We start from the raw sequence: 25,876 nt of genomic DNA, 5'->3' as shown, positions 1-25,876 counted from the left end.
ACGACCAGCCGTTCTGTTGCCATGGAGTTCCCGTAGAGTTAGGAATGAATTTGTGTTTGAAGACAAACTACCTAATTGTTTTGTTTTATTTTTATAAAAGTTTCTTATAATTTTCCAATTTCATTTAAATAAAACTACTTTAACGGATTTTATCGCGGTCGGTTTTAAACGTCGGGATTAAATAATATAATATAACCGCGATAAAATCCGTAAAAGTAGTTTTATTTAAATGTCTAATATTCGCGTAAGTGTCAGAAATCAATATGTTTCCAATTTCAATTTGTGTTTGAAGAATAAATATTTCGTTACAATTTGTTCTCTCCATATGTCAGGAATATTAATTACATACTCGTACTAAATAATAAATCCTTGAAGAATTTTTGAAGAGCATTTATTTTATTTAACTGACACCTCTATTTCATTCCTAACTCTACGGGAACTCCATGGCAACAGAACGGCTGGTCGTGATTGGTCGATCTTTCAAAAAGACTGACCAATCAGGGAGAGCTTTCGGACAGTTGACAATTTGACAATTTCTCATCGATAGATTACAATATAGCGAAAAATAATGCGTTAAATTGCAATCAGATGTTACGGTTCACAATAATTCGACAGTTTACAATCTCTCGAGATAGATTGTAATCTAACGATGTTTGTAATCTTACGGTGACAGATACATAGCTAAGAGATTTTAGAAAGGCGTTTCATGACGTTTGTTTTTTAGTAAATAATCGGCTATAATATTATTGCTGCAAACAAACAATTATATAGGTATTATTCGGTTGTGCTTGACTGCTCTTCGCAATAAAGTAAAATCGAATGAGTAGAAAAAGTAAAGGCGAGTTCATATGCTTGGGAAACAGAAATAGAAGAGTATTAAATGTTAAATGTCTTATCCACTTAATCATTGCTTCCCCCATCATTTCAAAAACCTATGCATATAACTCATACCTTTATCAGTTATTGTTATTACAATAACTGATAAAGGAAAACTTAAAATTAATCATATTAAATATAATATGATTAATTTTAAGTTTTCTCCGCGATGCGATGAACTTATGAACGTTTTTGACAATCACCTGATTGCCAATATTTGTGTCAAAATTGACAAGTGACATAAAAGAAACACACCGCCGCGTTTCGGTTTGTTGTGATAACTCGTATTATAGCCGTATTATTACATAAAGGAATAATGTCTGACTCCAGAGACGGAGATAAGAAGGTAATAAATAGTTTTTATCTTTCACGTAAGTGAATTATGCCCGATAAGACACGAGTGCTAGTTGGTTAGTTAGTTGCGTTTATTTATCTTCCATGACCTTGGTGCGGCTTAGAGGTCGTCGATGGGTCACATAAAATCACAAAGCTTGAAATAAACCTTGAATACATGCGGTAGTCATGATAATCACGCAGTTTTTAAAATAATTATACACGTGTTTGTCCAATACACTGCTATTAGTAGATGCAATTCGATACATTGACGTTTACAGGAAAAATAATACGTAAAACGTTTTGGCGCCTATTTTTAAAACGCAGAACTTGAAACTTTTGAATTTGGGATGGTTTTCAGCATCCTAGTGATAATTAGACATATTAAATGCAATTTAGAGCAATTTACTTCATCTTGTTATTTTACCCACATATACAATTTATGCAAGAAACTAGAATATTATGTTTTGATTACCTTTGAGAGGCCTCAGCCTTGAACAGAGATAATGACTATAAATATGCTTTATCATTGACATGCTTGCACAAAATTTTGCTATTCATTTAATTTTCTGAACAATTAGATGACAATATACTTTTAAACTTATTACAACTAACTACAAATAATACAGAACATTACGTTTGCTGTAACTTGAGTTATTATGATTTATCTAAAATGAAAAACAATTGTCTTGACAGTTGAAATAGATTTAATTTTAACACGTCCGTAGTCACCAAGAAAAGTGTTATCACTGGAAATTGAATATGCAAAATAAATAAATTAGAATTCTCATTGTATACATGTACAATACAAAATAAATCAATCTAATTAAAATTGTCTGTCAAATAAATATGTATGTTACTCTTAGCGACTACAAGATTGCAGAAATTCAATAAGACACAATTTTATCAATTTAATGTGTTGTTTGTGTGATTGCAATATTTCCTATGTAATTCTATGTAGTTTCTCTGCTTACACTTCTTGCAATAACTGTACTAAATTCACTTGTCTATGCTTATTTTTTTTAACAAATTGGATATTTCAGGCTGATGACAACCGGCTGAGGCCAGCGGTAAGCTTTCTTGGCACTCACCTTTTCTGTGTAAAAGTGTACATAACTATTTATGTGTATCTAGCCTTAGATCTATGTGGATAATATAGTATTGGGCTGTAGACATTCTTGTTTCTCTTTACTTTTGAATATGGAATGGTTGAGGAAAGGGTCCTTTTATTGTCTATGAGCTGTTCCCAATATAATATCTATCTTTTGATTTCCTTACTAGAGATAGAAATTCGACATAAGCCCCATGTAAGTGATGCCTGATGCCTATTGGACCTGCTCAGAGACATTATGGTTCCTTAGTGAAGGATTTCTTTGACAATCCAACAATCTGAGTGTGGGGGTATCTCTATTAAACAAAACAACAGATACATACTCGTATATTGGGAAAGTCTGTATATTTTTGTACTTTTTTAACTATGGATTAGGATTACTATCTTAGACATTACTAACTCATAGCATGTTTAATTTTGTAAGCTTCTTTTTGGTGGTGCTTAACAGCTTAACTAACATTAGTTTACATTTTTATTTCTACTTTCATGATTTGGTAAAAAAAAAACAATCCATATGTTGAATGTGAAAATTTATTGAAGTTGCATTAGCGGTTTGCATGAATATTAAAATCCAACTTAATTTGCATGAACTAAATGTTAAAATGACTTATATTTTAAATTGGTGGAAGAAGCAGTAGGCACTTTAAAGAATAACTGGCTGTTATTCAGCGATATCACGCGCGTCCTGTGGGTACTGCTGCCCGTACCGGGATAAAAGATAGCGTATGTAGCGTAACATACGCTATCTTAAAGTGAATGCGGAGCCTTTACGAACAAAATCATTTTTATTCTATATTATATTAGTAGGTATAGATCATATAATATATAGATTATAATCCCTATTACCATTTTAATTTGCAAGTGCATACGCACGTTAAAATCCGCTTTCGTGTAAGCGCTCAGAAGAGCTTATTAATGGCATACAACTACAGACCGTAATCAAAAAGAAATATGTACCCAGTTTCTTTTTTATACATGTATGCAAAAATATTAATAAATGTTTCTATATCTTGTCAGATCTCTAAAACACATCGAATATTAGAGTTCTTCTTTAAATTTAGGTGATACCAGCTGCAAAAAAACTATAAATCGGATCTGTTTAGAGGATGTAATAAAAGCTTAACGATATCACGTCGGTTACGCGCTATTCTTAACGAGCCTCGGTAATTTATTGTTTTTTTAATCTAACTCTGTACAGCGTCTGCGATAATCAAGAAAACTAATAGAAATTACCGATGTTGTGTTCGTACTTGGTACTTAGGTAGGTTTAAGCCATAGATTATCTTTTTCCCAACTATGTTGGCGTCGGCTTCCAGTCTGACTGCATGCAGCTGAGTACTGTACCAGTGTTTTACAAGGAGCGACTGCCTATCCAACCACCTCGACTCAGTTACCCGTGCAACTCGGTGCAACTCAAAACCCTTAGGTATGACTGGTTGTCAGACTTATTTCAGCCATACTTAGATCATATTTGCATTAATATCCTGAGTTGTAGATGTATTCGGTGTGCAGGTCTATGATATTAATTACCTACTGAAAAAAATAATATTTATGGTTAGTTTGTGTGCTATATTATATGGGAATTTAATTATCACGACGAAAATATAAAACGAATACTTGAGTATCATATATTAGTATCATAATCACGAAATATACTTGCACTAGCTTCTGTCAGCGGTTTCACCCGCATCCCGTGGGAACCTCGGCATGAACTCGGATAAAAGTAGTAACTCACACTGAAAAAAATTTTCAAATCGGACCAGTAGTTCCTGAGATTAGCGCGTTCAAGCAAACAAACTCTTCAGCTTTATAATATTAGTATAGATTTACTCAATAATAGTGGGCTTCAATAATCTCTAGATATCATATGGATTTGCTTGCTAGAAATAGGAATATGGTATTTACTCGTATGGGGATCTCTGGTCTCTTCTTTCTATCTTTCAGGCAATCTATCCATCTTATTTTCTATCTACCTCTCTCTAACACCCAGCTTCAGCAAAACGTCTACGTAAAAAAAAATCTGCACACGCCCCAATCCAGTAACCAGGCAGGCTATAATCATAAGGATGATTAGTTACTGAAAAGATCTTTATCCATATTCTAGACATACGTCAAAGGTACGTGTACCTAAAGTGGGCGTTTCATAAATGATGCAATGATACGGCAATCGTTTGATAAAATCTTGTTTGTCAGTAGGTACGTATGTGCTTATTACGGTAGCGTCACGGTCCGGTTTTCGTCAAGTCACTGTTGAGACAGCAAATTCATTTTGTCCTTATGTTCAAGTAAGAACAAGACTTCATGATTGTTATCATCATTAAGTGTGATCTGATAGTCCATAATATCTTGTACGTGTGTGAATAATGTCATGTTTATAAATAGCTGTCGCTACTTGCAACAGTCCTTTTTTAACTTTCGTGATTCGTCAGTCTTCAGGATGGCAACAAATTGTAAATGAATCAGATTTTTCAAGATGTACCCTCGACTTTCTTCCTCCTCGAGGTGTTATTGAACTTTTTACAATTTCCAAACACGCGTTTTAAATCTGTCACTTAGAGATTTTTTTCGCGGGATGAAAGCCGGAAAGGGGTCTCCGACATTGCAAATTAAATAATGTGAAAAAGTTTTCATATTGTTTGTGATTTTGACATCACAAGTGTGAGGTCTGGTCCATTAGGTCCATCCAGGAGATGCTTAACAATATGCCATTTCACTCCCATACCACGCCCCCTAGAGTGACGTAAAAAATATGGAAATAACACAATTTATCATAGTGACACACCTACTTAGGTACATCGATGCTTATCCAAAAATGTGTCGCTTTGCATCAGGTACCTACGAGATAAACTTAATTATACCTGTTCATACAGGCTAATATGATAAGGTTATTATTTTTCCATTACGATATTATTGATTGTGACTATTCCCTTAGGTACGTACTCACGAGAAAAGTTGAGAGGTTTTTACGGAATTATTAGAGAGTTCTGAAAGGTAAAAACGCAAATGAATGAACACGCATGCATGGATTTATCTAAGAGACTCATGACTCCCTTTATATATTCTCCTGCTAAGAAAGAACTTTCATATACAGTCATGGACACATAATTAAAGACACTGTTGGAATCTTAAATTGCTGCCGCATTTCATCTGTATTTCTTTTTTCTGATTGCTACTGGAACTTTATTTTCTATTTTAAAATATTTAAGAGGGCATTGTGAAATATTAAAACTAAAGACTATCTTCAGTGATCCTTCGCGACAAGTTTTTTTTCGCTTTATCCGAATCTCGAGCGGTATGAACCATAACGAGGCCTGGCCATATAATTAAAGACACTCCATTTGCTCAGAGGAAGAAATGCAAATTATTAATATTATTGATGGTACTATTCTATAACAACATTCCCTACACTGTAACTAAGCATACTAATGAGTGCTAATATTTGGTTTATTTCCTTTTACCTCAATGACAGCACGACATCCCTAAGCGTGCAAGCGGTCGGTTTTGTTTTAAGTCGCTACGGGAATTTTCTTCCATGCTTCATAAAAATCTGTGTAAAATTGATCAATGTTTCATGTATGACTTATCGCCATTGTGTTTTCTGGCCGATCACCAGTTTTTTTTCTATTAAATTTGCCATGGGCCAAACCAAACCCGTCATAAGTTGCTCGATCAAAGAGTCCTTTTTACTACTCTTACAGTGTTTTTCAGAACTTTTCTAATTTGGAAAGCGCTAAGGACCGGTAAATTATGCTTAGCATATAACAAAATGCTATTTCTAAAATATTAAAGTACTTGAATTCGCCTATTTTTAATAATATCATTCTAAAAGATCACCACACCAAGTAGTGGAGAGAAGCCCCACACTATTACTTTTTCGCCTCCTATGTTTGAGAACTTTCTTAGTGTATTTTGGTTCCATCTCATGTTTTGGAGGCGACTAATTTCGATACATTATTTTAGAATTATTCGTATCCCTTTGTTTAATGAGAAAAAAAATACATTTTTGAACACTTGTTAACTGCACCTTTCACATTTGATAGAAATAGCCAACTACAGTATGGACTAGCGGTGCTTTTCCAAAAGTAACATTTTCGATACCCATGCCTTACAGCTTTTCCCGACCCGGTTGTAGTCTAAAAGTTCTGCAGACACAATTGTCGTCCTTTTAGCATCAGATGACTCCCAAAAAAACCAGTACCGAATCATGTAAATGGTTCACTATTTGCCTATAGCACCGCCTTAAAGTCTGTTTGCGGACAAGTTTTCCTTGGGGTCGGTTTTGAGTTGTTCTCAAACCATGCCTTTTTTAGTGCCATTGATAAGAAATCTTTAATAATAAATTTATTACCGTGTCCTTACTATAGATCAAGTGGTATGAATAAATCCGTATGTCAAAATATAATATTAAAAAGCCTAAAACATTTTACTTACCAGAATTTTTGTTCTAGTCTTATTGATAGGACTAAAATAAAATTTTTTAATGAAATAAACCTAAATTATTACCTAATTCGAATTTTCATAAGTATTTTACTCACTTCTAAAAAAAAGTATGGCAACTATTTGTATCTTTCGTTTTTTTTTCTTAACTGGGCTTTAACTGTCTTTAATTAGCTGACCAGCCAAGTATCAGCTACAAAAGTTAGTGTTCATTTCCCATAGAGCTTTATATCTAAAGTATTGAAGAAATAAAATATTTTTTGTCCTTAATTTAAAGAACACAATGTAATGTTTGTTTTAATAATTATTACACTACAGTTTATACCGTGCTTAAGCTCATGTCAGTACCATAACTATTTATTTCACTTCGAGTCGGGGGGTGTCTTTAATTATGTGTCCATGACTGTATAAAGACTTGTAACTAGTTGACCTAAAAGGGCCGCTTTCAGGCAGCAAATAAAAGTAGGCTTCTTCCTCTTCAGCCGTTTTGGAAATCAGTTGCGAAACCAGAATGATTATTCGTTGTTGGAAGCTTGGTTTCCAATTAGGAAGAATTATTCCGTTTTAAGGCCTAAAGTTTCCAAAAAGACCGAAGGGACTTCTTGTAGTGAACCTTTTTCTATCAAAATCATCCTCCGAGCCTTTTTCGCAACTAAGTTGGGGTCGGCTTGCTGAGTACCAGTGCTTTACAAGGAGCGACTGCCCTATCTGACACCCTTAACCCAGTTACCCGGGCAACCCAATATCCCTTGGTTAGACTGGTTTCAGACTTACTGGCTTCTGACTACCCGTAATAACTGCTAAGCTGCTTCATATTTTTTTGGTCCTTGTTCCCTAACCAACATTGGGTTATGAAATGATTTATTTAAAGGTCATCAAAAAGTGTGCTCTACAAACTGCAAATGCAGAATTGTGGTCAGGTCCAAATGGACATTTGATTGCACTGCACTTATTCAATTGGGAACTATTTCAGACGTCGGGACGCCAATAGAGTCGAATTAATTTATCGCTTCGTTTCACGCAGACTGGAAATTAGGAAGGACCTTAAATTTTTTTTTGTTGTTTTTTTCTTATTCATAGTATTGTCTAGGTGGGTTTTATTTGTAAGAAGTAATAAACCTACCTACTTGGAGTACAAAACTTAAAATAAATATCTAGGTATCTAGTCTTTACACAAAGATTGTTATCAAGTCTAGATGGATGTTCTGATAATTGTCTTTACGTATGTAATTACAAAACTTATCGCAATGATTTGAAATAATCCAAAGTACGATCTTTTTAGATGATATATACCTACTCGTATTTAGTGTACTCATCCTTGTCATAGTTTTATTTAAGGAACGGTAACCATAAATCCTAGAAGCTTATTAACCGAACCCAATTTTTTCCGATGAGGACTTAGTCTAAAGTGGCAATAATCTCTAGCATGGGTGATATGCAGAAGCTATTCTATACTAAAAATCATCTGAGTTAATAGCTATTCAGACGCATTTACAATGATAAGTTATCAACTACTTATATATTATTTGTAGCAATCATGGCGGTCTGTAGTCGGCCATTGCGTTCTACACTGAACGCGCACTCGTCTCCCGCTCAAATCTTTTGAATTACGAACTTTGTGGTTTAGTGTTTTTTTTTTTTAACATAAAGGAACTTTTTTTGTAATTGAAATGGATTTACTTAGCAAGGTTGGTTTTCAATTTATTAGTTTATGGTAATTTTGATTGTAATAGTTTTTCGTGCCCTCTAAATAGCGTTTTGCGGTCACTGGGTTCATGAATTGATAATGCAGCCATGAATGAATATGTTAAACAGATTTTCATTGACTAGTTGAATGCGTAAAAGAGTTTATTTTATCAGCTGTTATTATTTTTACTGAAAATATTGAAAAGTTTGTCTTACTGTTAGTATTTCACGTTAAAAAGAAGTATTCATCCGTCCGTAGGTATTTTGCTACAAATTATTTAATCTAATATTTGTGAATTGTGATGCATCAAAAAAATAATCTGTACCTGACGATATCGAGGCTCGGATTAATAATTAGGTAAATAGTTTACCGAATAAATAAAGGTTTTCATTAACCTTTGCATCAATGAATTAAATGCGATTTATCGTCAGATTTAAATTCCTATATTGTTTCAAACTAAATAGGAAATACTGATAAAACATTACATAGATAGATGGCCCATTTTTGTACCATAAAAGACTTGGACTTGAAATACATAAGTATACTCTTTGTATTTACAATGTCATTTAAATAGACGGTAACTACGTGACACGTGTGTTGGTACCTATATAGCGATAAATTAGGGCTGGCAGAATATAAAGTCAAGAAAAACTTGATAAAGAACATACTTATTGTTTTTTTAATCTGTAACTAATACAAAAAAATCGAACAAAATGTTATTGAGGAAATCTTTTTCTCATCACAAATGTATTATTTATCTGTTGTCCTGGTTATATCTCTATCTTTATTACCTCTCATTAATTAGTTAGTACATTAACTCCCACAAATTATTCAGAAACTCGAAAGTTCTAGATCTTTCAGTGTCAGTATCGTTCGAGAATTATTATCTTCAGAAGCGAAACAAGAATCTTATTGACGAACGCATCAAACTGACATTAAATAAATAATTTTATTGTTCACCAAATCGACAGTTCAGCCCGTGTTATCACATGTTTATCTTATTTGTCTCATTAATATTGACCCTGATATCAAACGCTCGCATAAATAATAATAATAAATAATATATTGATAAATGGTTCTAATCATAAGGATTGGCGTGTCTGTAGAAGTACCTAAGCACTATAGTTTTTTATCTTGCATCGTATCGGTAGCTAGAAAATAACTTAAGACTAAATTCTAATCTAATTCTTACTAATTATATTTTTTTCTTTCTTAGTGCTATATGTATTTACTAGTTTTAACCATAAAGATCAAATGTAACATAGCCTTAATAAATTGAAAAAATCGCGACGTCCGACATGACAGTTGAATATTGAAAGAATACAGACGTTTTGAAATTACACGAACAACGAAAAATTAAAATCGGGTGCTAAACAGCCATTACTGTTGTTCCATTTTCAAATGTTCAGTCTGTAGTTTTCTGAAGAGTATTTGTTTACTTTTGTATGTCTATGGAATCTAAAATTCACGATGAAAACAGCTGTTTACAACAAGCAATGTATTTAATGACGCAGAATATTTAAATGAAATCATTGTTTAGTGACAACCTTACAAAGGTTACGCAATCATTGTAATAGGTCTGTCTAGAAACATACGACAACTGCGCACTATGTATATTGATGTCAAATACCGCAATCAACGATACTGGACAATAGTGAATAGACAAACAAAACATGATACTTACAGCTGTTATTTTTATAAGATTGTCAAGTAAAAGGAAAATCTAAAAAAAAACTTGTAGAAAAGTGGTAATAATAATAACTTGTAGAATAGTGGTGGGGGAAATGTAATATTTTTTAATATAATAATATACAAAAATGTGATGTGTCTTAATTGAAAACAAAATAAGAGTAGAGCGTTATTATAGGAAACTATAACTTTTTCTACGCCTCTTTTGGTATAAAAAATATATGCAAAAACATTAGAGAAAGTTGTCGATCCCATGAATATTAGAATATGGTCCCCTAAGCCTAAGCGTTTTATCGGTAGTTATTAAATTATAAAGTTCTTGCAATAAAGCTTATCAATATTATTTAGTATTTATCTATTACTATTTTTATAGTGGCATTGATAACCCTAATAAGCACGATGCACGATAATATCGTAGTAAATAATTATCATAAACAATCTATAGGGAACTTTATAGTCTATGGAACGCGGTTTTACGCGGGAAATGATTGACGTATGTATGATGCATATGACACGTGTATTGAACTAAAGATTTTTTTTTGTATTGTGATTTTCTCATAATCTTACTTTGATAACCAGAATAAATTAGTTGCGATAACTTTTAAACTTGTTTGAATGTTATAACATCCTTTTGTCGCGGTTTAATTAGCATTACGACCTTACGTTGATTAACTAATAAAGATAGTTGATCTGGATTGCTATCTTCTTTATTCAGTGGTCCTGTATGTATTTATGTTAATAATGGCGGATTTTTGTTTGAAACCTAGATAGCATAAAATATCTATATGTGGTGAAATTGTGAAAGATGTCATTTGTATAGGAGGTATGGGATTAAAAGAAATAATATACTAATTTGATATTGAAATATTTATTCTATACTTTAAATGGTACTTGGAAGCAATACGTCCGTCTAACAAGATCCCGTGACGCAGTGTGTGTAGAGTTAAATAAACAGTAGATTGTTCAGATAGAACAAAGAACAATGTTATCGAAAGTTAGGGGTATTAGTTTTTGCTTTATATAATCCAACACGCCCCCTCAAAAATTAATCCCTAACTTTTAGTCATTCGTTAGTTTACTATACAGTATCTAGTCTACAATTCAACATTACAAAGTGAATACCAACTTATAAATAAGACGTAACATATTATACTTCCAAGTAAGGTCTGGGACAACTGTACAATAATGGTCCAACATTTGCTGCACAGGATCAGGGAAAACCCAGAAAAACCTGATCAGACCATTTCATAATGAAATTGTACTTAAATTAAAACTTATTCTATACCCAATCCTTTTCTCAGTCTTATAAAAGACACGACTGGTAAAGGTTTTGTCAACAAGTCTGCCAACTGGTTACCTGTGGAAATATAATTTAATTTTATTACATTTTTCTCAACTTGTTCTCTAGAGAAATGATATTTTATATCTATGTGTTTGGACCTTTTATGACTTGTTGGATTATTAGCTATGCTAATACATCCGTTATTATCTTCATATAAAATAATGGGCTTATTAATTTTAAGTTTATGCTTTCTGCCAGAGACTTAAGCCATAATGCTTCTTTAACAGCTTCATATAAAGCCATATATTCGGATTCAGTAGACGAGACCGCTACTGATGTTTGTCTCTTTGTACACCATGTAATTGTATTTTGATCAAATAATTTAAACACATATCCAGTAGTGCTTTTCCTATCATTACAATCGTGGCCACCCCAATCTGAGTCGACATATCCACTTAGGATGTTATTGTAATTATTTCTTGTATATGTTAACTTCAAATCAATTGTGCCTTTGATATATCTTAAAACTCGCTTTAAGCATAACCACAATTCTTTATTGTTCTTATTTGTGTACCGACTTAAAATATTTACGCATGTACTTAAGTCCGGACGCGTACAAAGCATAATGTACATTAAACAACCGATCAGGTGACGGCATGGTGCGTCACACTTCTTATCAGCGTTAAGAGCTTCATAGTTTAATTTAAGCTCCATCGGTGTGTTTATAGGATTGCAATCACTCATATTAAATTTATTCAAAACGGTTTTAATGTAAGCACTTTGGTCTAAAGTAATTTTATCATGGTGTCTCTCTATTTTAATGCCCAAAAATAATTTGATATCGTGTAAGTCGGTCATTTCGAATTTAGTCATTAAATATGCTTTGAAATTATTCATTGTTTGCAAATCTGCACATGCTATAACTAAATCATCGACGTACAAGATTACGTAAATATTTTAGAAATGTCTCCTTTACCTTTCATATATATACACCTATCTACTGGGGAGTTCTGAAAACCTATTTCTTTGAGACATTGTTCAAATGTTTCGTACCAACATCTAGCTGATTGTTTTAAGCCATAAAGAGCTTTGTTTAATTTGCATACGTAATTATCTTTACATTTTACACCTTCAGGAACTTTCATGTAGATTTCTTCCTTTAGTGTACCATTTAGAAATGCTGTTTTACATCCATATGATGAATCAGTAAATTATATTGATTTGCGTAGCTAATTAAGAATCTAAAGCTTGCTATTCTAGCAACTGGTGCAAATGTTTCATTATAATCACTAAGATATTCTTGACTGAAACCTCTAGCGACAAGACGTGCCTTATATCTTGAAGGTTGACCTGAAACGTCATTTTTAATAGTGAATATCCATTTACAGTCTACAATATTTTTATTTAATGGTTTTGGTACTAATGTCCATGTATTATTTTTCTTAAGAGAATTGAGTTCTTCTCTGACTGCTTTTTCCCACTGATTCCTATCGTTCAGAGATTTAATTTCATTTAATGATTTTGGTATATTACTTGTGATGGATAACGCACTATAGACATCATAGTCATTTTCATTATATGATTTACGCGAACATGTTTTCAGTCTTTCACTTCTTCGTAAATTTAAAAATTCATCAGGTTTATCCTGATTTTTGTGTTTCAAACTACTCTCAGATTCATTTTCAGGTTCATTCGGTATTTCATGACTACCGATTTTTCGAATTTTACTTGTACTGCATTCATCAGATTGAGAGCTATCTGATTTAGGGCCAGAACTATGAGACTTATAAGACACTGATTTTGTTACGGAGTCATTATCAGTTTCGTCTTGGGAATATGTATTATTACTCCGTTCAGGTCGTAATGAAGGCCTAGATTCGATAAAATTAGTCTCATCAATTACAACGTCCCTTACAGTTTCATATTTTTCGAATTCTGTATTCCAAACTTTATAACCATTGGGTTCATAACCTACCAGTATTCCTTTCCACGACCTATTGTCAAATTTGTTTTACTGGTTTTATTATGAACATATACAGTTGAACCGAAAACTCTGAGATTTTTAACGCTTGGTTTCCTATCATGCCACATCTCGTATGGTGTCTTTGATTGACTTAAAGCTTTCGTAGGCGTAATATTTATTAAATAAACTGCAGTTAAAACTGCATTTCCCCAAAACGTTTTGATGCTTTAGTGCCATTTAACATAGCACGAGCTTTTTCTGTTATTGTGCGAACCATACGTTCTGCAACACCATTTAACTGTGGGGTCCTAGGAACTGTTAAATGATAGCTTATGCCTCTTTCTCTACAGTAGTTTTTCATTTCGGTGGATAAGTATTCACCACCGTTATCACTATAAAGATTTACTACTTTGAAATTGAATTTAGCCTCACTTTTAGCGACATAGTCTTTAAAAGCTGTAAACACTTCTGATTTGTAAGTTAACATATACACCACACAATAATGTGTGTATTCATCAACAAATAAAACAAAATAATTTCTGTTATCTATTGTTGGAGGTGTTATAGGACCACAAACATCTGAATGCACAATAAACAGAGGGCGTTTAATGTAACTTTTGTCTTTAACTTTATTAAAAGGCAGGCGAGTCTGCTTCCCATTTATGCATGCTTCACACAACTTATCATTTGGAGTTACGGTATTTATTTCATCTAAGTCATCAATCATATTATGACATTTTAACTGCAGGAATTTAGTTTTACTTATATGTCCTAGGCGTTGATGCCATAATTCATATTTATTTTCATTAACATAACATGCTTGGGAAGCGGATTCCCTTTATTACTGGTATTTTAAACTCTAGAACTATAAGATTATTCAATGTCTTACCTTTCATGATGATTTTACCTTCCTTTGTAATTTGTGTGCCTTTGTCATCAAATATTATGGTGAATCCTGCTTGCTGCATCTTTGATACCGATATTAAATTATATGGTACTTCGGCACAGAACAATACATTTGTAAGTATTCCTTGCACTCCTGTTTGACTGATAAGATTTATGTTTCCCTTTAGTTGCTGAAATAAATGTATTGTTTTTAGCTACTGAAATTTTTAAAGGAGGATTTAAACATTCAAACGATGTGAAGAGATCATCTCTATTTGTGATGTGATCAGACGCTCCTGAATCTAATAGGAATTTAATTGTCGAGTGGTCTTTTTCATAATGGTATGCGCTTGTCATGAACGCAAATCCTGAAAAAGAAGAATTCGAGGTCGTTCCTCTTGCAGGGCAATAGTTTGGACTTGTCTTGTCCTTTCTGGGGCATTGTTTTGTATATTTGTCTGTCTTTTGAAATAGAAACAATCCTGTTTCTTGTGTCCTTTGCGTCCACAGTAATGACATTTCACAAATTTTTGTTTGTTTGTTTTCTTGAATGTTGTATTCTTCAAATAGTTTTGTTTTGTGCGATTGTATCTGTTTTATTATATTTTTCTTCAACATGGAGTATCTTTAAACTGGTATCACGACTCTCGTTTTTTAATTTTACTTCGTGATCTAATAGTCTAGTTTTTACAAAACCGAGAGTGATATTTTCTTCAGATAGTGTCTCAATTGCAGTGATAACGCCATCATATGTATTCGGGAGAGTAAGTAATAAATGAGCTACTTTGTCCGTTTCCTCTAATTTAGCTCCAGCAGCTGATAATTCTGTCAGCAGATCGTCAAATGTTGAGAAGTGTTTGATCAAGGGTATATCGGCTTTTAATTTTAATCCCAATAATTGTTTTCTCAGCGCTAATTGAGTTGCTACACTTTTCCTTTCATAGATCGCGTCAAAATGTTTAAAAACTGCTTGAGCAGTCCCATTTTCATTAATATAATTAAGATATGAGTCCGCCAAATATTCGACTATAATACTTTTGGCTGCCTTATTATTCTTTTCCCACTCAGCGGATCGCGTTCCAGGAATTTCTTCGTCAATAACACTGAGCAAGTTTAACTCTGAAAGCAGTGTACGAATTCTAAATTTCCATACACTGTACTTTTCTCCATTAAAAGGCTTAATGTTTCTTTTCACTTTTTCCATTGTCACAACTTTATTTTTATTTACAACTATGCACTTTACTGTCACTACGCACTACTGAATGTTCTCACTACTAAATGTCCTTTTTCGCACTGGGCCCATAACCTATAGGAGGTATGGGATTAAAAGAAATAATATACTAATTTGATATTGAAATATTTATTCTATACTTTAAATGGTACTTGGAAGCAATACGTCCGTCTAACAAGATCCCGTGACGCAGTGTGTGTAGAGTTAAATAAACAGTAGATTGTTCAGATAGAACAAAGAACAATGTTATCGAAAGTTAGGGGTATTAGTTTTTGCTTTATATAATCCAACAATTTGATTCTCTGTAGCATAGTAGCATAAGCATACGATACCCTGTGCAAATGATAGTTTTTGTAATAACAATTGTCTCTAATGTCCAGTTTCCGAGCGCTTTCATTGATAATTTACCTATTAATTTTCCCTTTAAAACTACAAAGGACCTGCTCATAATGTAAGCCTAACACAAGTTAGCTTTATGATTAGATCTAGCTGTCTTGCATAAATTGCCACAGTTCACGAAGATGGCAACAGAAGCCATATTATTTTGAACTATACGACGCTTATAAAGTATTCTAGAGATGAACATAAGCAATGATTATGCAGTTTTGCAAGTAATTACGAGTGCAGTATAGTAGGAAACTTCCTCAGATTCATTCCTAACTAATGGTTATGCGTATTCCGTTGTTTTCAAGTCAACGGGCCCTTAAAATTCAATAGACGATTCAGATCTTTGATTTTGCTGACCCCGTAGTCGCTGGCATAAGGGAAAGGATCCGCGTACGAAGTCGCGGGCCGAAGCTAGTTAATAAGGGGAGGATTTTTTTGGGTCTTAAAGAAAGAAGTTTATTTTCGGATCGAATCAAGTGAGGCAAAAGTTCACCAAAAACATAAACGTCAGTTTTCTGAAAATAATTGTTTACGCGTTTTCGCGTTCAATTTCAAAGTAAGCAGTTGTTTTAAGGACGTTTATGTTATCAATTATGTCGAACTTGATCATTATGATTTTTTGAACTTTGTTCAAGTGTTCTTTTCCGCGTTTCTCAAACCTCTTCATTAGAAACAGATTGACAGGCTTATTTTTAATTTTCATATTTTTCAAAAACTATAATTCCCTCTACCCAAAGTGCAAGTTTTCTTCAACTAATCAAAGTTCGAGGGCATGGCTTGTTTATAAACAAAGCAGCACTAATAGCCAATTAATGCATTAAGAACTAATTTGTTATGTCAACCGAGGAAAATCGCTTCACTCTGGAAAATGGCGGAATCCGTTATACAGCTGTTACGAGGTCAAACCGTTTTATCAATGAATTGTATAACGTAACTATAGGATAGAGTTTTAGTTTACAAAACAATTAATTGTAATTATTCACATGTTTCTAGGTAAATATTTTTCTTTACATACAAAAGATTATTTTTCTTTTATTTAGGTTGACGTGTATAGTCCTTTGTTAACGGACTAACTAACTTTGTTAATCAGTTGTTAAAAATATGAAATATTTAACAACTGTTATCTAGCATTGTTTATCACAGTCTATACGTACTAACTATGTTTTATAATAAAACTTATCATATACGGATGCATACACCAACACATCTCTATGGTCTACGCTTGCGCACATCTGCAAACATAATTTAAAAAAAACATCAATTTAATTGGTTCGCATATTGAATTAGTATGACATAGCTGTAGACATATCTTCATTTACCTATAGGTACGTTTAATTAAAGAAATCGGCCAAGGATATGTAATTAACCTTCTCTTAATTAAGGATAAGGAACATGCAAATACTATTGTTCAAATATTTAGTCAAGAACAAAAGAGATGGGGCTGCAGAGCGTTATATCCTAGGCAATATTTTGATGTAGAAATTCTCGCAGTTTACATTTGTGAGCCTAGTTAATGGCAACGGTCTCAATCCTTATTATATTAGACTTATAAATAGGCCATAAAATAACGTAACAAATAGTCAAGTCTACAAGAACATAGACTTAATAATAACTCTGTCTGTCTGTCTGTCTGTTACGCTTTCACGTCTAAACCACTGAACTGATTTGATTAAAATTTGGTACAGAGATAGAGCTGACCTTGACAAATAACATAGGATGGTTTTTATCCCTGACTTTGGAAGAATTCTCTTGGAAACGCGATATAACCGAACACTACGCGGGCGAAGCCGCGGGCGAAAGCTAGTTCAACATAAATACTGTCATATCATTACCAACACACCAATTTTATGACTTCCAAAAACAAAATATAAACTGATAGGAATCTATTCGGTGTGAGGCACAGCCGAATATGATAAGCACGTTGATTGTGTTATCAAATCCAGTCGCCTGACAGCATTCATTCGAGCGTGACGTGTGTGCGGAATTTTAAAACAACATTTTTAAAAGACGTTTTTTTAAATATTTTTAGTGTTTTTTTTTGTTTAAAATATGGATAGTGAGGCTGAACAGTGTCGGTCATGGGTACGTGATATGTTGAGAAATAAAAATGGGAGTGTAAGTTTGTGTCTGTTTTTTATCGCTTTAACGTTAAATAACTTGGTGATGGTGTATTTTTTGGGTATGAAGTAAGTAAGGAAGTAAGAAAATCCGCAGGCTTGTAACCAACTATATGTGTGTGCATTGTGTGCTGTTGTTAACTAAATTACGTTGACCTCTAAAAGTACGAGTCAAGGATGGCTCTGCTTTTGATAGACCCTAAAAATAAACTCTGCAGTACATTTTGAATGGTTTAGTGCAGAACTATCAGGTTGACATACAAATAAGTCAACACACTGGTTCCAAAGAAACAAAAAAATATTACCTGCGTGGGCTTAGGAACATATAAGGAAGGAAAACCAAGGAAACGGGAAAATCTATGAAATTGCAAATATTCACGTTGTATTTTCCCACAGCAGATCTCTGAGGAATTTTCTGGTGTCTTTGGTACTAATATAACAAATTGAGGTGTCTATTTGAATGCTTATCTCAAAAACTACTGAACCGAAACTGTGAAAAATTCCTTCACTGTTAGATACCTCATTTATCGAGGCAAGCTATAGGCTAGGTTTTACCCGGATGCGCGAGGTAGTTCCCACAGAACACAGGTGAAACCGCTTATGGAATATTTATATAATTCTAATATTTATAGGTATCAGAAATTAATTAAATATGTATGTATGTACTGTTGCTACTCGTACCGAGGTTTCGTATAAAATTAATCAATGAATCATTAAGTCATTAGTACGTTTTGTGCTTATAGTAAGCGTGACTATGTTAAATTACCGGTTTTTATGTTATTCTACGTATTAACTTGGACGTTTGTGGTTGAAAAATATTGAATATAAAATAATACTTATTGGAACAGGTAATATGCTTAAAAATTAAACTACGTCGAAGTTATCGTCCATAAAAATTCTTATAAACGTAATTAATTTCAAAAGATTTATAATTGGCTATCAAAAGGAAAACCTGAAAGAACGTTGTTTCTATATTTTATCACGTTTAGATAATCTTTGTAGACGATAATCGTTTAGTTTTGTCAAATCATTCAAAATAAGTTATGTAATATAACTGAAAAGACTGGATGCATATTCACGTATTTGCTTGCAAACCAGAAATAATTTTATCGTAAATATCATTTACATGTAAAACATAAAATAATATCACAATTAAGTTAATAAAACGTAATCAACGTGATTGTCTGTGTTATGAGCCTGTGCCTTAGATAAAATCTAAATTAAACAGGTCTTAATGATAACGAACAAAAGTAGAACTGTACAAAATTAACAAAAAAAAATGCATATGACAACTTGTGGAATTTCTAATTCCGCATTGACTTCTGTGATAATTGAAAATTATAGTTTAATTTTAATTTAGTTGTAATTTTAACGAACGAATACCTCTATTTTAAGTGGTGCTCAAGCAGCATTTTATCTCTGTCACACTTGCTTAAATTACTTAGTTAATTCCAGTTTTTCGGGGTACTTTGCAACATTTCTAAGGATGCCATACACATTACAAACGCGATAATAACTTTACAATTTTTCACCAAAATACACATTCATAGTGGTTTTTTTTAAAGATAGGAAGCAGGAACTAACAATTACCAACGCATATTTAAAAGCACCATAATTGGCTTCGATATAGCGTTCAATAACACGCATCGCAATCAAATTGGAGAATACTAAGAAAACATTTAATAAAGTAAATAAAACTTCAATGGCAATGCTGAGCAAATATTAGAGATTAAACATAACAAGATAAAACCGGTACTGTGTATCTAAGTTAAACACAATAAAATAAACTTCCATTATTTACCGAGAAACCAATTTTATAGCATTTTTTTTTCTTTGATTTTCCTAGATGTAAACTTTTGCATGGATCAAAATACTTATCATGTTAGAAATAGTTTAGAGTTCTTATCCATAGTTAGTAAGTTGTTGTTAAATCGTTGTCTCATAGATTGAAAAAAAATATATAATCTTCTTTTCCCTTTTCCTATAAAATGTTATCCCCGAAATGCTTTGTTTGTCTTCATCGAGGAAACAGCCACCATGGCCGCCAATCAGTCTAGCCTCCATTATTCCACAAAATATACCTACTCTATGCTTCATTGGTCTATACAGCTGTCTGATCCTTAGGGAGAACAACCACCATGTCCGACAATTGTCCTAAGTACATTCTCTCCCAAAATATACTCAAAGCTAAATTGCCTAATCCAATTTCCGCAGATCCGCAGTCACCAGAGAACTCCCTCAGGTTCTCGTGACTTCAAAGAGGCGACCAAGCGCGATGCCCTCACCCGGCTGGAAGTGGAACTGGAAAGACTCCTGGCTTCAGTCCACGAGACCAGAAGACCCCTCGTTGAGAAGGAGTTCAGGGGTTTCAAGAACCTGTTCAGCAGATTTTTGGCGGAACGTAAGTGGTTCTTGATATTTTAGTGGTAGGATTTTTGCACCTAGTCCTAAGAAGTACTTGGTTACATAAAGCGTGATGATAAAGTACTTATCATTATCGCAAATCTTTCACACGGTCTGCAATTTAAAAACGACTGTTGTACAGTCAACTTCATGTCAGTGGTACCGTACCTCTAGAAACGATTGTTGCAATCCAATTGGTAGGCTTATTAACCCTGTTATAGACCAATTGAAATTAAAAAGAATCATAACAAAATGATGTAAATAGACTACAAAAGCTTCTGAGGTGTTTTTATGTACCTTTGATCCGTACCTTGGACTTTGACGGTTTTTTGTACCAAAATACAAACAACTAAGACTAGACGCTTTGCTGTTTACAAATATCTATGATATTGGTGACTCAGCAACTGTGTAAATAAGTTCTTTACATAGATGATGAAACTAAGAGCAATTCTTATATTACAGAAACAGCTTTTTATGCTATATTTCCTTAAGACATTATGTAGATGATAACAAATATTTTTTGAATCAGTTAACAAGAAATCAACAACGAAATATTATTTTTCTTGAGTAATTTTATTGAAATCTATGTTATGATTGTTGCATGATATATCATAACACGTAAAATGCTAAGCAGATTTCTAGTTACTTCAAAAAAACAAAGGCTGTCGTACATAGATTTCTGAAAACTCATAATGGACATTACATTGTAATAAACAGATGCATAGGGTTGTACAGGTTCTTGAGAAACATGACATGTAGAAAACAGTAGGTTTTATACACATGTTTATGGCAAATAAATGATAATATTCTATTTTATATAAAATGGTTGGAGGTCCTTGCCATCAGGACTTCAGGGCTCAATTGAATAGAAAAATCAGTTCAGGGTTTTATCATAAGATATATTCCATTTAGTTACTCATAGTCAGGTAATAAATTTTAGGAATCAATCGTTCAAGGTGTTCCTATGTTGTACTAGGCCCCTCAAAAGAAAATGTAAGCAGTCATTTTATATACTAGTGCTCAGACACATCCCTATTAATCGCTTGTATTAAACAATACACAAACGCAGCCCAGTTCGGGAGATAAATCATTCATACGCCATGGAGAGGGACAATAGTACGTTTAGCAATATATCCGTAAATAGTTTAATTAATTGCTTAGTATTGACAAATCATTCACCACGAAGGTCTAATTTATATGAGTAGAATATTTTGGCCCAAAAATGCCCGGATTGTATACGTAGCTGCGACAGAACCTTTCACCAAAAATAGCAAATATTGCGAAAGCTTATTTCAGGCCGCAAAATCATTCTCCAAACAGCCCCAAAAAATCCCACAAGAGAACATACTTTCTATCCAGCAGATGCGCTTGCGCAAGAGATGTCTTTTTTTATATTTTCTTCCTAAAAATGTTAACTAAAAATGTTTCATCTTCCAGAGGGTCCATCAGTAACATGGGAGAAGATCCAGAAACTTCCAGAGGGGGCTGTCATAGACTACTCGTCACTCACCACCCCGACCACAGACAATGTTCACCACATGCTGGACAAGCTGGTGGTGGTCAAACTCAATGGTGGTCTGGGTACCTCTATGGGTTGTAAGGGTCCTAAGTCTGTGATACAAGTCAGAAATGATTTGACCTTCTTGGATCTTACTGTACAGCAGATTGAGGTGAGTTTTGAATGACAGAAGGATTTTTGTTCATTTAGCATCATCATATCAGTTAATTGCCTGGAGCAACTTATTTTGTTCACTGACATGACCAAAAGTCTTGAAATTCTGCAAATCGTACAACTCATTTTATTTATAATTTTGACTGTGACTCTGATATATTGTCACAAAAAATCATAAATTACTTAAGTTTTAGTTTTTTGTCTGGGTTATATGCTGTCAAACAATGTGATTCATCTTTTGGAGACTTTCCTATGTATTTTTTTATTTTTATTTATCTTCTTGAATGTTCTATTTCAGCACCTAAACAAAACCTACAAATGCAACGTGCCCCTAGTGCTAATGAACTCGTTCAACACCGACGAGGACACGCAGAAGGTCATCCGCAAGTACCAGGGCCTGAAGCTGGAGATCCACACCTTCAACCAGTCCTGCCACCCGAGGGTCAATAGGGAGTCACTGCTGCCGGTGCCCCGGCATGCTGACGTACAGGCTGACATTGAGTCGTAAGTTGTCATATTTGAAGCACATAGACAAGCTACATAGACAAATGTAAACATACGTCATAAAAAATGCAGATAAAAAAGGCAGTTTGTAAAAAGGATTTACAATGAGGCTAATATGGCACAGAAAGATTAAATATTTGTATTTTATTTTTATGATTTTGGACATCTCTTGTTTCCCCATAATTCCTTTCCCACAGAAAATTATTGCGACCAGAATATAAATACTAACCATGTCATAATTACCTTTTACAGATGGTACCCCCCCGGTCACGGCGACTTCTACGAATCATTCTACAACTCAGGTCTTCTCCAGAAATTCATCAAAGAAGGCAGGACTTATTGCTTCATCAGCAACATCGACAACTTAGGAGCCACCGTCGACCTGAACATTTTGAACTTACTCCTTAATCCTGACCCTGTGAAGACTGTGTCAGAATTCGTTATGGAAGTCACTGATAAGACCAGGGCCGACGTTAAGGGAGGTACCTTAATACAATATGAGGATAAGTTAAGACTGTTGGAAATTGCTCAGGTGCCAAAAGAGCATGTTGATGACTTCAAATCAGTTAGCCAGTTCAAATTCTTCAACACCAACAATTTATGGGCGAAATTAGACGCTATTCAGAGGGTGGTCGAACAAGGATCCTTAAATATGGAAATTATTGTGAACAACAAGCATTTAGCTGATGGTCTCAACGTTATACAGTTAGAGACAGCAGTCGGAGCCGCAATGAAGTGCTTCGAAGGAGGCATAGGAGTTAACGTGCCTAGATCTCGATTCTTACCTGTCAAAAAGACCTCGGATTTATTACTAGTGATGTCTAACTTGTACAGTTTATCGCACGGTTCGCTAGTGATGTCCCCACAAAGGATGTTCCCATCGACACCTTTAGTGAAGTTGGGTGATAACCACTTTGCGAAGGTTAAGGAGTTCCTGAACAGATTTGCTACGATACCTGATTTGATTGAGTTGGATCATTTGACGGTGTCCGGAGATGTGACTTTCGGCAGAGGAGTGTCTTTGAAGGTCAGTTGAGAGAACATAGTTTTATTTATTTTCATTTAATTGCTTAATTTTCTTTGTTGCAAATGTGTTATAAGATTATTAGCGTTATGTATGTCTGTGGTACCATATCTATTAAAGGGCTAAACGGATTTAGAAGTGGTTCTTGTAATTGAAACCTGGTTTTCCATTGGTGGTTCTAAGACGCGTTTTCTCAAAATCGGCTTAGCCGATTTCAAGTCAGTAAAATAAGATTTATTTATATTTTACAACCGAAACATTTTTTTAAATTCATTACATTACTATTGGATGTACCTCTAAATATCTTAAATATATTTTTCTTATTCACAGGGAACAGTAATAATAATAGCCAACCACGGAGACAGGATCGACATACCATCGGGTGCCCTGCTTGAGAACAAGATCGTCTCCGGCAACCTTCGTATCCTCGACCATTAAGCACCAGTAACTTAGCTAATATACCTCTAATACCGGTGGATTTCAATAACCTTATCCATCCGCTGATTTTATGACGGATACGTTATTGGAATTTACAGTAAATTGTAATGTCTAGATTTGTAGAAATGGAACTTCTTTGAACATGGTGAAGAGTAATTTTTGTGTTACGTTTTTGTTTGTATAATAACATGACAAAGGTATGGTTATGCTCCGAAGTTTTGTACGTTTTTTTTTGTTACTAACAGTTGTTGTAAATTAAAATAAATTTTTCGTGTATACTATAAAAAAAAATAAGAATGAGTGAAAAGTTAGAGTCTAGAAGAATGAAGTTAAAAACTTTGTGGTTTTTAAAGAAGTTTCATTTCATTTGCGTCTAAAGAGGTGCGCGTTCTTTTTTATACGTCTATATATTTGTCTATTACCTACATGTGCATTAATTAATTGCCCATAGACTAAGTAGTTCCATATTCAAACAAAACTTAGAGTTAAACTTACGAAATTGCATAAGAATAAAATTGAGAATTACGTATCGTGAATTTTGTTTTTCGTTTTAATTGGTATAATTATTAAAATTGAGATTTAAGGCGTTTGAAAACTTATTATGAACATATTTATTAGGTCGATTTTTAATATTATTGTAAAGTTTTCTATTTATTCACTTTTTATATTTAAACTTTTGCTATAAAGAGAAAAAAGAGATAGTAGCACAATTATATAGCATGGAAATATTATAATATAATATTATGTAATTGCTAATATTGTGTTGTACTAAGATTTTTCTTAGTAACAATTTATTTATAAACCAGAATACGTTTTTTTACAAGAAATATGATCACAAAAAAATTTAGTATCTTTATTTATATTTAATAAAACGTATTTTTTTACACTTTTTATATTGGTTTAAAACTTTTGATTTTTTTATGAGCCAAGTTGCCAATTGTTATTTGCTTTATTAATTATTTATTGCCAAAGTGAAAAATTTACGTATATTGGGTATATTGTTTGCTAAAAATTGTTTTTTAGGTATATTACTCTTTTATTACTTTTATACTACTTAGGTACCAGTTAATATCGTAAATATGGTTTGAAGAATATGAAAAAGAAAAAATATTTTTCATCATATTTTAGATTATTATAGGTACTTAAATATGGCCGATTTATTACACTTATTTCCAAAATATGCGACTTGTATCTGTAAAATAGATTTTTATAATTACTCCTAATAGTGATTAAGTTCATTACATACATAGATTTCAGACAAATATGTATTGTAGAAGAGAAACATTAATCATAAAATAAAATTGTTCTTTAAAAAACGAGCAATTTTATTACTCTGTTAATGAGTATAAAGTGGCACCTTACAAATAAAATTTACTTTTATCGAATCATAAAAAATCCGATTCGGTTATATCGATAAAAATATAAGAGAAAAGAGTAAATACTGTACTATTAAGTAGTTATAATATAAGCAAGTTAGTGCCATTAGCTAAGTAGGTAAAACTGTTGTAATAAATATTATTATGTTTTCATTTCAATTCGTTTTTCTTTACTAACCATCATCTCATCTCTCGAGCCTTTTCCCAACTATGTTGGGTCGGCTTTCAGTCTAATCGGATGCAGCTGAGTACCTGTGCTTTACAAGGAGCGACTGCCTATTAGACCTTTTCAACCCAGTTACAAACAGCAACCTAAGTAGGTACCACTCGGGAAGACTGGTTGCCAGACTTTACTAACCGTCTCCACACTATTACAGTAAATAAACAAATTACATAAATGTTTTTAACGTTCATTTATTTTCATGTAACAAAAATCACTTAAATCCTAAGAATAAATTACA

At 33.3% G+C, this 25,876-nt stretch overlaps 1 protein-coding gene and 1 long non-coding RNA gene across 6 annotated transcripts; one reads left to right on the top strand and one right to left on the bottom strand.

Annotated features, from left to right (window-relative positions):
• Positions 1 to 1,070: 1,070 nt before the first annotated feature.
• On the top strand, positions 1,071 to 25,574 carry LOC110376763 (UTP--glucose-1-phosphate uridylyltransferase). Of its 5 annotated transcripts, XM_021335351.3 has the most exons (7): positions 1,095 to 1,222; positions 2,253 to 2,279; positions 20,213 to 20,399; positions 21,839 to 22,071; positions 22,372 to 22,577; positions 22,830 to 23,604; positions 23,932 to 25,574. In XM_021335351.3, exons 1-7 carry the CDS (start codon positions 1,193 to 1,195, stop codon positions 24,037 to 24,039), a joined length of 1,566 nt encoding a protein of 521 aa, XP_021191026.2. In that variant the 5' UTR covers positions 1,095 to 1,192; the 3' UTR covers positions 24,040 to 25,574. The 5 variants fall into 5 exon arrangements, with proteins under 5 accessions (XP_021191028.2, XP_021191026.2, XP_021191029.2 ...); XM_021335353.3 differs by lacking the exon at positions 2,253 to 2,279 and having other exon boundaries at positions 1,071 to 1,222; XM_021335354.3 differs by lacking the exons at positions 1,095 to 1,222; positions 2,253 to 2,279 and adding an exon at positions 8,282 to 8,445.
• LOC135118528 (uncharacterized) lies at positions 10,986 to 15,787 on the bottom strand. The gene is made up of 2 exons (XR_010277647.1): positions 14,268 to 15,787; positions 10,986 to 11,490 (listed from the first exon to the last, which is right to left on the bottom strand). It is a non-coding gene; the product is annotated as an uncharacterized LOC135118528 (long non-coding RNA).
• Positions 25,575 to 25,876: the final 302 nt, after the last annotated feature.

This window comes from Helicoverpa armigera, chromosome 23 (genome assembly GCF_030705265.1).
Source record: "Helicoverpa armigera isolate CAAS_96S chromosome 23, ASM3070526v1, whole genome shotgun sequence".
Classification (NCBI taxonomy): domain Eukaryota; kingdom Metazoa; phylum Arthropoda; class Insecta; order Lepidoptera; family Noctuidae; genus Helicoverpa; species Helicoverpa armigera.
This window is presented reverse-complemented; position numbering and strand designations above follow the sequence as displayed.